Here is a 19,570-nt window from a genome sequence, read left to right on the forward strand (position 1 = left end):
CATGTTTCCCAAACCCATTTTAGCCCACATTGGGTTAGAATATTTCAACAGAAGTACAATGTGCGTTTGAACTTTTCTTGCAGAGGCTTAAATGGTCTCTTCTCCAGGGCAAAAGTGAACACCTGACAGGACTGACTCAGACAAAATATTTCCATGACTTACAGAAAACAGTTCTGACCTGACTAAATACCCATAAGACATTCAAAGACATCCAGAGATATGTTACTTCTCTATGTCCCACCCAAGTTTGGTATCTTCCTTCAAGATGAAATGCTGCAACTACCTTCGCATGTCCTTCACTTCTGAACAAACGTGTTGCTATGGCAGATGACTCTCTCCATGGCTGCCCTCTGTCACTAGCACCAATGCAATTCAAGAGGTAGAGGCAGCTGTGCTGTACTACAGTTTGGTTCAAAATAGTAGCTGAAAATTTAGCCAGAGTCATCAAGTCTTGCTCAAAGCAGATAAAAACAAGTGATTTTTAGTACTGTGGGCTACAAACACTATTATCCCACTGGTAAATGCCACAGATGCTACAAGAGGGGAGCCAGAGCAGCATTAGCAATGGAGCAGAGATAACAATTCTGATGTGAGACTAATGTGAAGAAGGATTCAAGAATCGATCAAGTCCAGATTTGGCTGACAGTCTCAGAAAAGCATATACTAGATCTTTGTCTTGTTTATATGCATTACAGTCATTTGGACAACATTGGCATTTGCTAAGCATAAATTAATCATGAAACATAAATACATTGTAACATGCAAAATTAATATCGAGCAGGTAACATATAAACACCTGTCCTCCAGTAATAAGTCAGCAAGACAATTATGGAAGAGGTGGAGGTGTCTCCAGTAGCTTGTTTTTAATCAAGAATGCTTCTCCTTGAGTTATTGCCCTTGAAGTATCACTTGATAAGTTCTCAGCTAAATTAAGACTCCCTTAGTTATAATTTCACTACTGGACTCCTAATTTTTTCTGGCCATACAGCACAACAAAAAAAAATTTGTTCAAAAAACACTGTAGAGGACTCTTAGCGTTTATTGTTTATTGTCAAGAAATTACTTCAAATACAAAAAAATCCAGTGTATGTCTCTTTCTTATTGCTCTCACTCAGCCATCAACTTCTGCTTCCTTAAGCACTGCATATTTCTAATTCTGGCACCTTCCTTGGGCTATATGTCTTATTGACTGTGTCTTCACAGGCCCTTTGATGGCCTTACAATCGGACCATCCCTTGCTGCTGCAAAGGACTTTGTTCTCCAAATTCCTCCTCAAAATAATCTTTTTCTACGGGCTGTTCCATATGGGATTATCCCCACCCTTTTCCCAGGTTAATAAAGTCCTAGGGCTAAATTGCACATTTCCTTAGGAACAGTCCTTCCACAGATATATGCATCCCATATATAGCAGAGCAGAGCTCACAGCTTAGTATGTTGAAGGGCATAGGAAAGGTTTACGTTTACTTTTTCTGTTTTACTGGTTGGAGAGAAGCATTGCTCTGGAATACTGGAGTATTAGGAAAGCAGCAGGGTTAGTTCCTTGAAAAGGTGGAGATGGGGCAAAGGTTGAGAAAGGTGCAGATCTGAGCGTGGTGCCTTTCTTAATTTACTAGTAGAAAAAACATAGTAAGTTTGGAAAAGGTGAAATAATGCTCACGATCTTACCTTATCAACATAGTTTGCGATTTCTATCAGCCTCTGCTTGATTTTTTCCACATCCTTGCCTTGTCTCTGAAACTTGGAATGTAAAGGATCAATGTACCAGCAGCACAAATATCATAGTTTCCCTGCAACAGACACCTTACTCTGCCAGCATTGTTGGTGATGTTTGGGAATTACAGAGTGCAACCAAAGGCCGTCGGCAGGCTCCTGTTGGCTTCATGGGACAACGGTCTGCTTCAGAATAAGGACAAGCTATGGGATAGGATTTTGGTTCTCATGAAAAGATTTTTAAATCCCTAAGTCTTACACAGGGATCCGTCAGGGACTGATGTTTTGTGAAAAAGAAAAGGCTCTTCTGTTAGCAGTTTCAGCTCTTGCAGCGGAGTGATTGTAATTCCCTAACTAGCAGTGTTCAAGGAGACAAACCCCAAGATTTAGATCTTTGGCTGCCATTCAACTGACTGGAACATTTCTAGAGCCAGTCCTGGTTACTCGCTTTGAAGCTCTCTTTGCAAACCATCAGGAAGGCAGTCGTGCTTCATGCAATGTGATGGTAAAGTACTGCTTCAAAAGCAAGCGCAGGATCCTACTGTGTCTTCCAAACAGCGTCGGTCCCGCCGAGGGCAGAGTCAATTGCAATGAAGATGTAACTAGCTCAAGGAGACCCTGGGCAGTGAATTTGTATTTGCCTCTTCTTCAATTACTGCCAGATATCCCAGTTATCTGAGAGTCAAATTCCTTATTGCAAGAAATTTTACAGTAGACTAGCAGTGTTGTCCTGTCTTAATAGTGCCTTCCATTGCTTAGCCCTAATTAGGGAAGAAGCTTTACTTTTACAAACCATCATATTACTGTCTGACCCACATTACATGGTAGCTGAACTGAGCTTCTCGTTCCCTACCCATGCTTCCCATAACGTTTTAGTTTTAAGTTTCTTACCTCACGATTATCTGCCACAATAACAAGCTCCACGTACTTCGTGGTCTTCAGAGTCTCCCTCTTGTACTGCCAAAAAAGATGAAAATAGTATTTTGTTTTTGTAATAAGTGATCCTTGGAATCAGCTCTGCCTCAGTCCAACAAAGTGCTTGCAAGAGGAGATACACAACACCTCAGACTTCCAAAGATTTCACTACACACAAATTTTTATTGTATTCCTTCTCCTCATGGAAGTTTTCCTTTTATCTACTACAACAGAAGTAGTCTACGTGGTACTCACAAAAAAACCCCAGGATTTTATCACAGCAAGCAGGAAAGTCGTGCAAAGTCTCTCTCAACCTTTCAGCTTTCTGCAGTTGAAATGTTTGAGTTATCTTTCCTCGCAGGAGAATATAATCTCTAGCAGAAAGACCTTTGCTATTTCCAAGGCACATTTAAAGAAATGATGAGATGACTTCTAGCAAACATATCACACAATAGACAAACTGGCTACTAAGAAAAATGAGAGATAAGGGGATATTGAGTGAAGCAGAGAAGAGATCAAGTGGTCAACTGATAAATTATGTAGGAAGAAAAACACAAGAACAAAACCGGAATGAACTGTCAGTGTCTGGGGAAGCAAACGAATACGCTAAAAACGGAAGGCATACATTTAATTTTGTATCTGTATATTCATATAAAACACCTGGTCACGTTACTTGCAGTTCTAAATGCAGGTCTAAAAGAATCATAATGCTTAGCTGCAAAAAGATCACTGGAGAAAATGAAATGATTTTGTAATAGTACTAATCATAGCACAGTTCCTCTGCTACCCTAAATTTAAGTGACCTATTAATGCCTGTAAAAGTTCCGTGATTTACAGCAGCTGAGCATCTATTCTATAATTCTTCCCTTCTGTCTGGAATAAGACAGTTAGGGAAAAGAGGTCTCAGCAGTATATCTGATCTTCGTGCCAGAACTTAAGGAGCTTAAGCAGATGTATGACCTACTAATGACCATGATGTCTTGAACTAATGCTCTATTACATAAAACATGACTAAAGCTTTCCAAAGCAAACTGTTCCAAGGCAAACTGTGTGATCCCCTAAGCTAAGTCAGTGCTGGACATCACCTTCCAGCCAAATTTCACAGTTTTCTTCACATTACCAAAGTGTTCCTCTTTGTTATCTGCAGATTAATGATTTTGAATGTTTTGCAAGAAGCGTTGCATTTAGAGGAAAGTGACAGATGTAATCTTCAGTAACTCTGACTTTCAAACTCATATTTAATAGTGTTACACTGCCTTGAAACTACAGTAACTGGAAAATAGTTAAGTTCCATTTGGACAGTATTTATGAACTGAGAAAGCAGTAAAAGCTATCACTAATGAATTAAACATCAATGATACAAACATTTCACAAGATTACACTTATTAGGAGGTCTGGCAAATGAGCTCAGGTAGATATTCTTACAACTTCTCCTGGTATTGGGGTTCTCTGTCAACTTCTTGGGCTCTACTGGAGGCAACTGTCACCACCATGGGGTCATGGTGCGTGCACAGACTTGGTGCACATGCCCATGCCTTGTCTGCTACACGGGTCATCAGCAGTGCCTGGTGATATGCCGGCTGGGAACCAGGACACCAAGGAGTCAGCATGTCCCCTCCTGCTGTTCCTGGAACAGCAGCAGATGCAATACAAAGGGCCTGCCATGACTCAGTAGACTTCAGCGGAACCTACAGTGCTCTGGCAGAGCTCGATTTACCTCCCTGCAAAATGTACAGACATGAGGCAAATGACCATGTGGGTGTTGTTTTATTGATGGAATTGATCTCTCAGACACTAAAAGTCTAACATAAACCTGAAATTTATTATGCGGTCCTGATCAGAGATGTACCCCCAAGGTGCCTCTAGTCTTCTTCCAAATGAAGAGTAAAAGATGAGACATGAAAATCCAGGTACAAAGATATAAGAAGAGCTCTGTTACATCAGTGAGTTTAAACCATTTACTTTTTACCAAGACTAAAACTGTTTGGACCGGAGAGAGTTAGCCTGAGAGAAATTGGCTAGCAGGGTATAATCATGTAAGCCTCTGGTGACTGACTTGCATAACGAATCCTTTCCTGTGATTTGCCCAAAGGCTATATGCATTCCTTAGATACAATATTTATTTATAAAATATACCTAATTATGACTTCTTTCAGCTTGCGTTCTGCAGCCAACTGCATCAATGCACAATCCATTGCCTGAGTTAATCCTTCAGAATTAAAATGAAGAGTCAACAATACAGCCATGATAGATACACACGATGGGAGACAATATGCTTTGTTCCACTGACCACTGTCTTTCTCCTCTGCCTCTACCACACCTGATCCTACCACAAAACTGTTATAGCCCTTCCTCATGCTCCCCTGCCTGGGAATTGGCATGGCTTGGATTCACACTGCAATGTTGTAGCCTCTCTCTTTCTCTGTGATCCACGTGCCCCTGATCTGTGGTCCACCAGCACCACCAAAATGGCTTTTTTTGTGTGGCTACAGAGAAAAAGCCATACTGTAAGGGCTGTCTTACACGTCAGGCTCGCTTTCTGTAGGATCCTATCTCAACGGAGCTCAACTGGAAAACACACTCCCTGCTGCAATTTAAGGGTCTACTGAGTTATGAAATGACCCAGTATTTATAGAGACCCAGCTCCAATGGGGCAAAACGTGTCTGCACACATCTGCTACATTACCTGACTTGCTCTATTAAATCTCACGTTTGGATCTGGGAAGCCGAGTCTACTGTTTGTCCCATCACTTATCTGTACTTAAATCTAACCCAAAGGCTAGTCTAACTTTGTGATATATTGATCTCACTTTTCAGCTCTGCTCAATAAGAATTGAGTGTAGATAGTTGAGTGAAGGGTCAGGGGAAAAAAAAACAAATAAAAAGCTCCCCACAAAGCCTGTCAAGAAACCAAAAATTTTCATTATGCCCTGAACCTGCGACTACATTTCTGCTTACTTCTGTCACCCACTGTAATTTGGAGCAGCGTTATGTCTCCATACTTTGCAGGTCATCTTTATTCAATATGTCCTGACAGTCTACTTAGCTGATGACAACACTGAAATGTGAAAACTTGCTCCACACATTACATCTGACAACTTTCAAAATTCATAAGTTAGAAGTGTATCCAACATACTCATTATATATATTGTACCTATCCATATGACGGGACTGTCGACAGGTTTTATAATTATATCCACTGAACAAAATGTGAGAACCACGAGGGTAATAGTAAAATTGCTTTGATTGTATCAGTTAGTTGTATGCACACATTTTATTTCAGTTTCCTAGTGTTACATTGATTACTTCAGTGAAATTCAGTCAAAAGTCACAAAGATTTTGGGGAAACCTTAATAAAGTTGCAAAAAGTACTTTTCCAATGCTTTCAACCTACAGACGTTTTTAGAAATATGCTTAGCCCATAAAATGGCATATGTAAAGGCTAATGCGTTAATCATAATATTTAATATTCCTAAAATGTAAAATAACTTAATTCCACTACATAAATAATATCTAGGGATGCCATTTAGGTTGCTTTCCTTAACAATTAACCTGATCCAAAGGTTTAGTAGTACATGCAAGTATAAATCCCAATATGTGACATTTAATAAACGCTGAGGGCAGGTTTGTATCGTTGTATAATTTCTGAACACCTAAACCAGTCTTTTCCACAATCCTCATCCAATATGCAGATGAACTTATTACAGTATTTCCTCTTCCTGATTTTCAGCTCATTTAATTTTCTACAGTTTCCATCAGCTAGATGCATTTGACATTAAGTGCATTTCTTCCTACATAAAAACAACTACAATAATACATCTGTAAAATAATACGGTGAGAATTTGTTTTGTCTGCAGAAGATACTTTCCTACTAGAAGGTAAAGGTTCAAATCCTAGTATTAGCAAAGCATCACAGCTATCATGTTCTCTTCCATCCTGGGTGGGCAAGAACTTTTGCAGACATTGCTCAGTATTCTTACAGGGGCCTTAAATTCTGGCTATAATGATACATGAACCAAAATAGATCACCATAATATGAAACCATAAACCTTTTTGTGCCATCTCATTACCAAAAAGAAAGTAAAAAGCAAGTTATGCATGCAGGATCAAGAAAAAGTAACAAAGCTTTAGCAAATCATGTAAGTATATGCTTAATTTTAAGCATGCACTTAAGCACATGACGTCAATAGAAGTTGACTATATTGTTTAGTGTTTTGCTCAGTAGGGACTCTGTAACAAAGAGTTATGGCAGGCAGTTAATATGGAAATGCTACCAGAGATGTACTCAGCAAACCAGAAACATAAAAGTGCTTCATCCACCTACCCTGCCAGCTTGAGAATGGTGTGATGTGTCATGGTCATCAGCTCTCATGGCAGAGATGTCCAGCTGGTGGCCACAAGATCCTGGGGTTATTTTCAAATTCTCTGCTCGGTAGATCTTGTGTTCACTTGTAGCACCTTCTAATGGCTCCAGAATATAGCTTGTGTTTTCAAATACAATAATTCCCCTGTTACAGAAGAGAATAGAGTAAGATGCATGGTTTTGAAGAGCTAACGTACATTTGTCTACAACAAAGTTACAACAGATTTTAATAATGACGGAGTATGAAAAAGCAAAACACTGATTTACAGTGTCATGGTCGAGTGGAGCAGGAAGCATCAAAGCTGTATATTTGTCATTGCAGCACACTATATTTTAAAAGAAGCAATGGCTCAAAGAAAATTTTCCTCTTCTGAAGTGCTGTACCGTACAGCAAAATTATATTTGTGTTTCATGTGTTTTCCATTCTCCCAGTGATGCATTGCCTTTGTGGAGTGGAGTCACGATGTGAGTGCTTCTGAGGACCCATGGCAAACAGTAATGAACAAAAGTGTGGTGAAATGCTTTTGTAAGAAAAGGTACAGAGTGAAAGAATTTATTATGATCTGCACTGTGCATTATACCTTTTAAACCAAATGCTGATGCAAGCATCAATTCTGCCAGATGAAAAAGGCATTGCAGTATCAAAATGGATTATTAAATATTGCACAGTGGGGCAGCAGAATGAAGCTCAGATATAGTAACCAGTGGATTCCTGTTTAACTCATTTTCCTACCCAAAATAATTATTTTTACAGCAATACCATCTACTCTCTGAGGATCTCAAAGATTTTCTGTCAATGAAAGCACTCTTGTTGCACTACTTTAAGCTACAGTACGCAAAGAGGAAAGAAGGGTTTAGGAAGAGATACAACACCTTGCTCCAAGAAACATGTGGAAGAACCTAGGAAACGTAACCAATTCTGGGCTTGATGTGCTGCCTCCTCACCAAAACCCGCTCTCCCTGTATACACCAGACAACTCACCAAATAAAAGCCATGCCTGGGTTCTTGTGCCGGGTCCTGCCCAATTATGCCCAGCTGCTACATCAAACGAAGTTGACAAAAGGTTGAATATCTCTCCAGTTCCTCTTGCTGAGGAAGCTGCTGGCATAAGGCTGCTCTTTCAGCTCAGCACAGGAAAAACAGGCAGTGTGGTATGGGTGTCCATGGTCTGCGCATGCTGGAATAGGATTTCTGGTACTATATGGCATAAAGTAGGACGATCTCCAACAATACCGTTGGAATTAGTTATTATAACTGCAACTGTAGGACCACAGAGTAGGACGACTGCTCTATTGTACATCAGGACTGGCACAGCATAAGAAGGCGTGAAGCAGGTTTACAGACAGGGCTCAGGTAGAAAATACTGTAAGAGAAAGGAATTTAATATTCTGTGCCTAACTTGCAAGTGTCTATCTGGCATCCTGAGCACACACTGCCAACCACACAGGAGGGTCCTAGATAATTCCTACATCGAGCTGGACATCAGGTTTTGTTGGGTAACTGAGTGACCGAGAAAGGCACCCTTTAAAACCCATTTCTCTTTCCTAAACTAGGGATAAGCATTTGCTTATGGGCTGTTGTAAGCATTCATCAATTAGACTCTACACTGAAGAGTGCACTGCATTACTAATTTCCTCCCTGTCTTTAAATTATGAAGGCATTAATCCCTAAGCACTGGCAAAGTTCAGCAGCAATAATTACAATCTACCTACCTGGAATTCCATGAAATTTTTAATTGGCCAAGGTATTCTTCTTCAATTCCTCCTCTAAACTGCTCTATACTGTCTACATATGCAATTAAACAGCAATCATTTTCAGCCCAAAGCTGGCTGTATTTTATTAGTGTGTCTCTTTGGTGTATAGAAAGTGTCTGCTCTTTTTATTTCTGTCTGTACTGCAACAAAGGTAAGATACTACAACCATTGTGAGACCAATACGTATCTCTATACAATTCTTCTGCAGAAAGCTAAAAAAAGAAAAAAAGAAAAAAAGGAAAAAGAGGAAGGACCCAGAAGCAGGTTAATGACTGGTTTAAAAATAAAAAGTAAAATTATCATGGAAAAGCTGCCCTAGCTATTCTATTCTTAGCAAGATATGATGAAGAAACTCAGTCTTTGGCCTCCTAACCAGTTAACTGAAATTTTCATTCCAAGCCGACTGCACAGTTTTGCTACAAAACATCATCAGCCTCAGTTCAGCCAACCAACAGATGACCATTTTACTGTTAACTAGAACACCTAGAAGTCCAAGAGAAAAAGACTGGGAACCTAGGATATTAAAGGCTGTGCAACGGCATTTGCAGGAGTCTGCTTTACTGGTCTGAACCAAGAATCAGGGTCTGATAATTCGTTTGCAGCTTCCTTAGTACCCTTGGCAAATCAGGTAAGATATATTATTTACCCATCGCCCAGGCATGCTGTGTATGATGGATCACAGTTGGAAAAGCAGGACTGATTTATCACAGCAACCCGTGTAGCTCCAGCCAGGATACACTATAGCGTGCATGACATATGAGACACCTCCGAGCAGGTCACCCCCTGATTTGAGTAACCTTACACCCTACAGTTCTAAATTATTTTCAGATCTGCCTTATTCCTTGAAGAATTTAGGAAACTAGGACAACATATTCCCTTTACTCCGATAATCAGCAACTCTGTAATCAGCACAATCAAATAAGGATTGTTGTCTTTCCCTTGTGCAAGTAATAATTTAATTTTGGAGGCAGCTGGAACCAGGAAGGGAGGCAGAAGTCCATTAGTCACTGTTCGAAATGGGCCAGCCTGACCATCTTCCTTTACTGACAACTCAAAACCAACATAAAATCATGAAGGGTTTTATTTTTAATGTTAAACTTTATCCTGCTTAGAACATTAACTTAAAAAATACAGACTTAAGTAATTTTCTTTAATTATTTACACTAGAAAGGGAGAGACTTAGTAGTATCCTTTTACTGGGTAAAGCTTTCTTTTTTGTTTTTGTTTTGTTTTTTTTCTCTTTTTTTTTAAAGCCAGCATCTCGGCGTCAAGAGTTCATAGCCAAAACATGCCACATCAATGCCAGGTTTCCAATGCACTCCTTGTAAACCCAGCTACTGTCTAAAATAACTAAATAACCATTTCTCATTTTCTTTAGCTGCAGAGGATATGGACAAATGAACAGATACAAGAGTGATTAATTTTGTTTTCTACTGAGCACACCAGAGCCAGGGCAGCCTATTCAACTTGCCACCGAGACTCCCATCCCAAGTGACAGAATGAGCCTTTAAGAACAGTTCCACCTTTGCATATGAAGCAATGGTAAAAAAAAATCTGCAGATTCGGCATAAATGAAAATATACTTTTCATTTAATGCACACTTCTCCTTTGAGTGCTGCCCACAGGATATCAGCACCTGGCTTGTGACCATCTGTAATAAGATAATGAATATCAAATATGAATTATCTTGGCCAGCTCTCTGGTTTTGACTAATTTTCTTATTCTACAATTGCATTTTTCCCCCATTGACCAGTGCCAAGCACAGCACCTTAAAAATGTAACTAGTCAAAAGCTACGGTTTCTTTCTTTTTTGGTGTGGCAGGATTAGATGTACAATACCTACCAGTCATTCAGTACTAAAAATCTGAAATAAAATAAATCCAAAATTACTTTTTTTCCTTCCACTTTTGTCAGGTGTTTCAAAAAAGCCTCTGTTACTCCTACACCATTTCTGTGTCTTCCTCTTGAACATGGTGCTCCCACACTCCTGAGTCAGCCTATGTTCTCCAAAGACCAAGACAGTGCAGATTTTCCATTTTTCAGGAGGCATTAATGCTAAATAATATAATATTTTCCAATGTGGCAAATAGACAGTATATTAAACTACAGGTCCCCAACCAAAAATTAGACAAGGAACCTCAAAGGGATTTCAGCAACTCTGCGAGTACTCGAGAAGTGGCTATTCTTTAAGACCAACTTCTACCGAAATCTGTGGGATTTCTACCATTACCTCCACCAGGCAAAAGACTACCAGCATTCCCAAGCTTATAAATATTTGAGAAAAAGGCAATATAAAGTATACATTTTTTGGTCTCCAGGTATGTAATTCACGGCATCTGTGTTTTCCCCCGTCCAAAACCATACTGATGCTGGGAAGTCAGAAAGATCTTGCAAATGGGCTGGGCAGGAAAGACAAGAGACAATTCAACCCCTGCCTAAAACTATCGGGCTGTCCTTTTCATCACTGGTAGCAGAGAGAGAGGGGGAAAAAAAAAAAAAATCTATACCATACAGCATGTCCAGACATCAGTTCACTGGCTCCAAGCCAACTGGAAGCAGCTTCAGTGTGGTCTTGAGCCTGAGCTAATATTTTGCTCTACCTCTCAACAGGGTTTGAATCCTGCTCATGTCTGGTGGTCAGCACCAAACAAACCACATCCACATTGCTGCTAATCAGCTCTAAACATGAACGACTCATTGGTATTTGCCTACTGTGCACCATTATATGCCACACGGACACACGGGGAATGTGTATATGAGATGGCCTATGATGGGAGAACTCTCTCCATCTCAAAGAAAAAGAAATTAAAATATAATTTAAAGAATTAATTTGTTATTAATTGCTGTTTAACTTGCCAGAAATCTCTCAATTAGGGAAATGCAATTTGATGGAATAATTCCACTATTTAAATTGTTGATAAAGTCAAATGTAATACTTTTTTCTCTTAAAAAGAAAAACCAAAACAAAATCTAATGCAAGGCCAGTTGTATTTCATAAATCAACAGGCTTTAGGAAATCTCAAAATATAAATGGGATTTTTCTTTTCCAACTTGTCAGCAGAAGCAAAAGCCCTGCCAACATAAACCATCAACACATACTTGTCTGAGAAATTGTGATGCTGAAGTAAAACTTGGCTAGGACAGCATTATATGAAACTGTTATATATTATTCTGCTGTACTATACAGGGAACGTTAAGTAAATCAATAAATCTGATATCCATGAATGCAATTAAACATTTGGTTTTAATGAAGCTCAAAGTTATACTCATTTCTAAACAATAATAATAAAAAGCTCTATTACCACTGGAAGAGGAATGTAGATGTTTTCAGTTTGTAAGAAATTAATTAGCCTATAGAGGGCTGTCATGCTTACTCACCACATATTCACATTAAGTCTGTCTCTGCCCACAGACTCAGAAAGACTGTGCAGTACTCATGTGCCGCCTAAGGTCCCACAGGACCTTCATTTCATAATTAATGCTACAGCTTCAAAAGTAAAGGGACCAATCCCACAGCTGTACCACCGATTTCAATGAGAGTTTTAGGTGAATAGATTACAGAACTAGAACCTTGTGGCCCTGGAGTGTTCTCATGATGCTCGTGATGGAGGTACAGCAGTTACTCACTGCAGTGTTTTTTGACATGCATGATATCAGACGGTGATCCGTAAAGAGATAGGGCATTTGTATTTATTTTTCTTATCAATTCTACTTTGTACGACAAATTCCCAGGCAAGTAAGCGGGCAAACAAACAAAAGAGGAAGAAAAATGAAGTAGTGAACGAAAACTTCACTTTTAGTCTCTTTTAATTAGTTGCAGATTAATAGTACTGGGATAAATTAACAAGATGATCTGTGGACTGTTTTTCTAATGGGCTAAGTGTTCTTTAGATATTTTCCAAATGTTTTGGTCATTCTTTAATTTTAAAGGACTGGGAAATACAGAGAATGGGACTGGACTCCAGAATCAGAAGTACTCCTGTCTCAACCACTGCCCCTGGGCAGCCTTGGACAGGCAATTCACCTCTTTCTGCATCAGTTCCCCACCTTTAAAATGGGGTAAATTTTAGTAACCACACACAATAATTATCTGTTGATGAAGAGCATCACACAAGACCCAAGTAATACTGCTATCCTACTATCCTGCCCATCAGGATTCCATTAAAATAACAAGTCTGACCCAAATCAACAAAGGGCAACATCTCAAAGGGAGGTTAAAGCAGCAGCATTATTGGTTTTACACACTGCAGGAGCGGTAGAGGTGTTCTCACACAGACACATCATTAGTCAAATACATTTTATTCCAGCCAATGCCTTTCATTAACCTGAAAATATATTCTATAGCACAGTGTCTAAAATGTAGTCCTACCCAGAGACTGCTGTAGCACGCACTTAATCCTTTCTCAGTGCAAGACAGATTTGTCCAGAGTGAATGCATATTGGTCTGCAGCTTTGATGCCTGGAATTTAAGCAGGGAGTTACTTGAATTGAAAGCGATAATGCAATTTCATGTCCAGCATTTGGGCTGCAAGAAACAGTAATTGTGTTATCAGAGAAAGTGTCACATGTGAGTTTAACTGGGAGGGTGACAAGACAGACCAAGGAAAGCAGAGAAAAATGAAGACGGAGAGAGACGTTGGCGTCAGTGCCAGCTTAGTGAGCACATTTTACAGCACTGTGCAGCAAACAGCGTAACAATAAAAGAAGGCTTGATTCAAACTTGAACATCACATTAAGGCTCATAGGATGCTTTTTCAAGTCACAAAATGTATAAAAATATTTTTAGTTTTAGTTTTGTTGGTTTTTTTTTTTTAATTAAGTGCCGTCAGACACAGACTTGACGGAGAAGGGGCAGGCTAAACAGCCGGCTACAGACCATCTCCGTGCTTGCCCCAGCAGCAGCAGTGATGCTTGGGGGATTACTGTGCACCTGGGGACAGCGTGCACACAATTGTCAATGAATGGACATAATGTTCATCTCAGATCACAGAGGCGATCGTGATCCAGGAGCTGTTTACCACTTGAAGAGCCAGAATACAGACGCTATGAAACCCCAGAAGCTGAATGCTTTCTAACGTTAAGCTCAAAAACCTCCACTAGTTTCACGGTCAGATAACTTACAAACCACACAAGATGTTTACACGAACTAAAAGCTCTTCAGAAAGCATGGAGAAAAAGCACACATCCAAACTGGTGCTTTTCTCAACTGGGATTTTCTCCTAACTTCTTTTTTGGATGAAATCTCCCCTTCTGTGGGGAAATCATGCTTGAGGAGTCGTGAGGAATTTAAATTTTTTTCTCACTGGTTACCTACTTCCATTCCTTTTTTAAATAGTTGATGTCTGGAGTGTCATATTTAAATCCCCTCTTCAGCTGACTGTGTCTGGGATGCAGTGAGTTCAGCCAGACCATTTGAAAAATGGATGGCTCTAGTATTGGCGGCCTCGGGCAGCATAACTATGTAATCCCATTAAAAATGACTATCTGTTCAGTTCTGGGGCCTTATCCCCATCAGTGTCACTGTGGACACAGCATCTTTCAGTCGCTGATGAGGTTGGACAATGACTGAATACTTTTTGTACGTGTGAAAAGGCTTATTACCTAGCAATTGGTTAACTCGGAGGAATTCTTAGGGTTTTCAAGAGCATTTTGGTATTTCGGAAAGAAAAGGCTTCCTGTGAGATTTGTATCCTCAAACTACCGAGGCATTTCTGAGAGGACCTCTCAAGCTCTCCCCACCAGAGAGGTCACTGCGGATGCCTCTGTAGCACGTCCCCGTGCCAGCATCCTCTGCCAGCCCCCGGACCATGGAGATTGTGCCCTTCTTCAGGATGCATTTTTGTGTGTATTTTCTAGGTTCTGCACTTGCAGAGAAAGTAATAGGGGAAAAAATCATTCAACTCTATACAAATTTGTCACAGAAGATGTGTGTGGTGGCTCCAGGCCAAAATTATTTGCTAAAAACTTGAAGAGCCTCCGAGCTAGATAAACAGAAGGGTATTTCCTGAGGACAGGAAGGAAATTACTTGACTTTGTCGTACCTCCACCTTCCCACAAACTTTGACAATCTAATTGGCTTTCTTATCCAGACGGAAGTGCCGGAAATCCTGATTACCCATTGTTCCCATTTCGTGCATTCAGCATTTACCGTCTCCTCTCTGCCATTCAGCTCTTCCTCCTCCGGAGGAGCCAGCAGGATACAGATTATGGCATGATTACATTCTCCTCTAACCTGCATTTTAGGCAGCTATCAGTGTCAATCCAACTATTTATGCCATTGTAATCCTATGTGAAGTGAGGCACTCGAATGTTATGTCTGAGAGGATGTAACATAGCTGGAATACGTGAGCGTCCGTGTATAAGAGAGCCGAGTCTACTTCTCACTTGTCTTTATATCTCACCCCCTCTACCTGCCTGAAAAACGTGCACTTGTCAAACCTGTCTTAGTTGGCAGATCTCACACTTTATTCTTCCTGTAGCTCATCATAGACTAATCATGTCATATTTACAAGCTAATAACACATCTCAAATGCTCAACCATGTGGCTGCACTCAAAGTAAAAACTTGATGGTTGTGTTCAGTCCGAGCAAGATTGCTGCAGCCCAGCACCTCATCTCTGGCCCTGGCCAACAGCAGATACTTAGGGGTAAGGTATAAGAACATAACCAACACACTCCAGTTGGTACCCCCAGCTCTGACAGCATTAGTGTCAGGGACACCTTTGGGTTTGACAGCCCTGGAGAGGCTCCCCCAGCTCCCCTCCCCAAATTGCCTCATCCTTTTTTGAATCTACTGACGTTTTTCACATTGACACCACCTGTGACAGTGAGCTCCACAGCTTCATTATACGGTGAACAAAAAAGTACCTTCCTCTGCTCTAAAGTTTCATTTGATGTCTCCTAATTTTGGGGTTACGAAAAATATTCAGCAATTGTCCCCTCTTCAGCATGACATTCTACCTCGTTTCATCATACCCCTTTTCTCCGTCATCTCCTTTCAAAAGTGACAAATCCTAGTCTATTTTCTGTCCTTGGATAAAAGCTGTTCCATACCTTTGATCATAATTTTTGCCCTTCTCTGCACCTTTTCTGGATATAATGCTTCCTTTTCTGAGATGGGGATGGGGAGGGGAAAACAAGAACTGCATGCAGAATTCAAGACGTGAGTGCACTATGGATTTATAAAGTGGTAATGAGGGGTTTTGTTTTATCCTCTATTTCTGTCTCAGTAATTCCTATGATCCTTTTTGCTGCTTTGACTACCACTGAGCACTCAGGCTTCAGAGCACGCTAAAATGCGGAACCTATTCTTTATAACTAGTTTTATGTCTTTTAATGAACTCTCCTAATCTGGCGGAAAAGACACAGTCCCAACCTATCCACACCTGGAACAATGCCCAAGGTGCCTGCCTAGTAGGAGTGGGAGGATATTCGTGCTCTGAGATTTCAGTGAGCTAACAGCTTGCACTTCCTTTCATTAGATATTTTTCAGGCACTTAAACTTTAGCCCCATGCAATAGCTGTGTGGGGTAGGTAAGAATCATTAAATGAATTTCACAGATGGAGAAACTGAGACAGAGAGATTTGTCCAATTCACTTAGAAACTGTCACAAAGCCAGGAACAGACTGAGAACGAGACCAGTCTTTCCTTCCACCGGTGGCTGCAGGCGAAACGGCTGCCCCAGGGATTGTCCTCACCCGGGACTCCATGGCCACACGATGTCTTACGTCTTTACCCCTGCAGCTTGCAGTCTTTATCATGCCATGGAAAAACAAGAATCCCTACTCCAGCAAGATGGTGGACAAGTACAGCATGCCATCCTATCCTATCCTATCCATAACTCTTCTCTCAAGCTGTAATACCACTGAAGTTGCCAGCAAAGCAAGCCATGAAGTAGTTTTGAACTGTCCTATTTCTCCTCATATTATTTCAGACTGGATCACGTGCAAACCATAGAATCACAGAATGGTTTGGGTTGCAAGGGACCTTTGAAGGTCATCTCATCCAACCCCCCTGCAATGAGCAGGGACATCTCCAGCTAAATCTTTTCACCCAAATTCTCAAGGAACGCATTGCCACAATAATGTTTTGGTGGTAGAGGTGACCTGTGGGCTTGATTCTGGAAGATGCTTGGTGCTCTCAGGACCTCAGTGCAGCTACTTGGGATTTCACACCACCTAACCAGTTTTAATGAGAGGGCCTGGGTGGTTCAAGGAGCTGACAGTGCATTATGAAACCTTTCAAACAGACATCGCTGGCTCAGATCAAGCACAGGTAATGACTGGAAGTTATTACTATTGGCTATCAGGCTGTGAAATGAGTTTGGTGGAGTAAGTCAACAAGCACCCTTATCACAAACTGTTATCATTCATGGACACTCTCTTAGCCAACCTCAGCAGCGAATGCAGCAGCTAAATGGGCATGGATACTGAGATATGTCCTCAGTTGTTCTCCCGCTAGAGCAAAACATGCGTTGGCAGGGAAACTTATGAAAACTTGTAATGAAAAAGATGCTGCTACAATTCTCCTATGGGGAAGGAGCCTAACGCTGTCAGCTCGCACTCTGGGGATTTATCTGCAATAGTGCCAATGAGAGAAAAATGCCACTGCTAGCATATGTTGCCTTGCCATACCTGACTACCTAAAACTGGGAAACAACTCTGTGGGCTCAACAATTGTAAAAAGAGCACATTAGAAGAGAAAGAAAATGCTTTTAATGTGGAGAAGAGTAATTTCTCTTGAGAGTTCTTCATTTCTTAGGTAACTCTGGAACAAGACATCAGCGCAGACCCTGTCCCACATGATGCAAATTCTCCTTGTGGACCTTGCAGCAATGCAATCCCTTTAACTAAAATACCGAGAGCACTGCATGATATTTTTACAGACTGCGAGGATGGCTGGTGAATACAGTCTGCCATGGTCCATGCAAGGGGTTAATTAGAGTAAATTTGTGGAAGATGCCAGGTACATACCAAAGCACCCATGAAACCCCTCTCCGTGTGGGAATAAACCACAGGAATCCCATCCATTACAGCAAACGGGTCCCTCCGACAGGGAGAGGGGTCCTGGTAACAAACTGTTTGCTCTCTCTGCTGCTGTCTGTCCCAGAGCTCTGTTATAAAAGCCTTGATAATACCACTATTGCACAAAATGCAAAATCAAGGGAAAAAGACTCCAGCTACTCATGCTGTTTGTAGATAAATTAAACAAACCCAGAAAAGGTTGAGACAGCTGGAAATCTGACAGGAAAACTGGGTTTTCCAGGGAGAACACTAGAGCCAATTTACAGTTAATTACTGTGATTTGGAACAGCTCTGTGAGTAAATACCAGTCTCTGATTGTCCAAGTAAGGAAGATAATTGTTTCCTGAACTGTGTCCATTATGTATTTAAAATGTTGTCAGGCTGTTCCTTCCTCAAACTCTGAAGAGGTTTGGTTTCCAGCAATGTGAATCTGCTCCTCTTCTGTTAACAAGTAGCTAAAATCCTAACGCTGAGCATCATACCTGCCATGAACGCAATTTACTGAGTTCCACAGCCGTATTTATAAAGCAATCTCTCCTAATGATGAGGCTGCTGGACGATGCATGAGTTCGCAGCTGCAAAGCAGTCCTGCCATCACTGGTGAAACAGCTTTGAGCACAAGGAGGACTGGAGGGCCACCGGGCACCACCAGCCCAAAAATGTGCCAAGCACCGTACTACTGCAAAGGGGTATAGAGAAGGATGGGCAGCAAGAGAGAAGGGACCTCATGGAAAACCCCCAAATTGCATTATCTAGTTCTTTTTTTCTCTTCAGAGCGACTAGAGGGAAAACGTTTTTACAGAGATTGTACCAACATTTGAAAAACGGATATTGATACATTCATTAAAAGGCAACCCAAAAACTCAACGAGTACTAGGATGGTTTCTTAAGGAGCTCAAGTATTACTGAAATATTGGCTCACCTGAGTCCAGAGCAGGTACTGAGACTGACTGAGGAGTCGGGGTACCCTCGTACATTGCCGTGGTAATAGCAGTGACCCTGATTGCAAAAAAGAGAAAACATTTCAGTAATCATAAAAGCTCTTTGCTCTCTTGTTTTCCTATGGTTTTCAAAGCTGTTTTCAATTTCTTTCAGAAGTGCATTTGACAGCACCTTTCCTACCCCACTAAATATTCACTGTACTTAACAGTCCAAAGGGTTCCTAAATGGAAACCTTGGGTCTTTTTAAACCCCAGAGGTTGGGGTGGTGGGGTTTTTTTTGTTGTTGTTGTTTTGTGGCTTGTTTTTTTTTTTTTAAAGAGGGTCAACGGTATTTAAATTGCATGACTGACAACCTTTTCCTGTGTTATTTTATTTAAAGCTTGTGGTGGTGCATTTCCCACCCCCCCTCCTGGGCCGCTTGTTGATCTCAGAAATTTCCATGAGACCTCGGCCTTGGTGTGCTGAGTCCGGCGGTTGAGTGCTCCTGGACCATATCAGAAACTCTGCATGGCTGAGGCTGGGAACGTACCCCCACTGTCTGGCCTGGGGGTCAAGTGGAACGACACCGAAACCTTGAGAATTTTTAGTAACTACCACCTGGGACTGTGGCCAGGATGGAAATTTACAGATGACTAAAGCCAACCATCTTGCGAACCTACAAAGGGTGGTCCTGAGCGAGACCCTTTGAGCTCCCCTGGACCGCAGCGGGCTGCACCCAGCATCTCCCTCTGAGTGGGAGCCTCTCGGAGCTCGCGAACTCTCGGGTCTGCATGTGACCTGGGCTGAAGCTCTTCACTTCTCTAGGCTCAACCCTCGCCCGTTGAGAAATGCCGAGACATTTTATGTGGAGTATTTCTTCACC

General features: G+C 41.1%; 1 protein-coding gene across 1 annotated transcript in view; it reads right to left on the reverse strand.

The window, feature by feature from the left end:
- Window positions 1–19,570, reverse strand: part of LOC104083075 (disintegrin and metalloproteinase domain-containing protein 12-like) — a gene marked incomplete at its 3' end in the record, with an annotated part of 135,807 nt that overhangs the window by 25,548 nt on the left and 90,689 nt on the right. The window contains exons 4-7 of the mRNA XM_009586439.1: window positions 18,689–18,765; window positions 6,950–7,133; window positions 2,602–2,667; window positions 1,666–1,737 (exon numbers count right to left, since the gene is read on the reverse strand). Coding sequence (XP_009584734.1) covers window positions 1,666–1,737; window positions 2,602–2,667; window positions 6,950–7,133; window positions 18,689–18,765 — 399 coding nt within the window. The remainder of the gene's footprint in view (window positions 1–1,665; window positions 1,738–2,601; window positions 2,668–6,949; window positions 7,134–18,688; window positions 18,766–19,570) is intronic.

The sequence above is a fragment of the Fulmarus glacialis genome, unplaced genomic scaffold, assembly GCF_000690835.1.
Source record: "Fulmarus glacialis isolate BGI_N327 unplaced genomic scaffold, ASM69083v1 scaffold6901, whole genome shotgun sequence".
Classification (NCBI taxonomy): Eukaryota; Metazoa; Chordata; class Aves; order Procellariiformes; family Procellariidae; genus Fulmarus; species Fulmarus glacialis.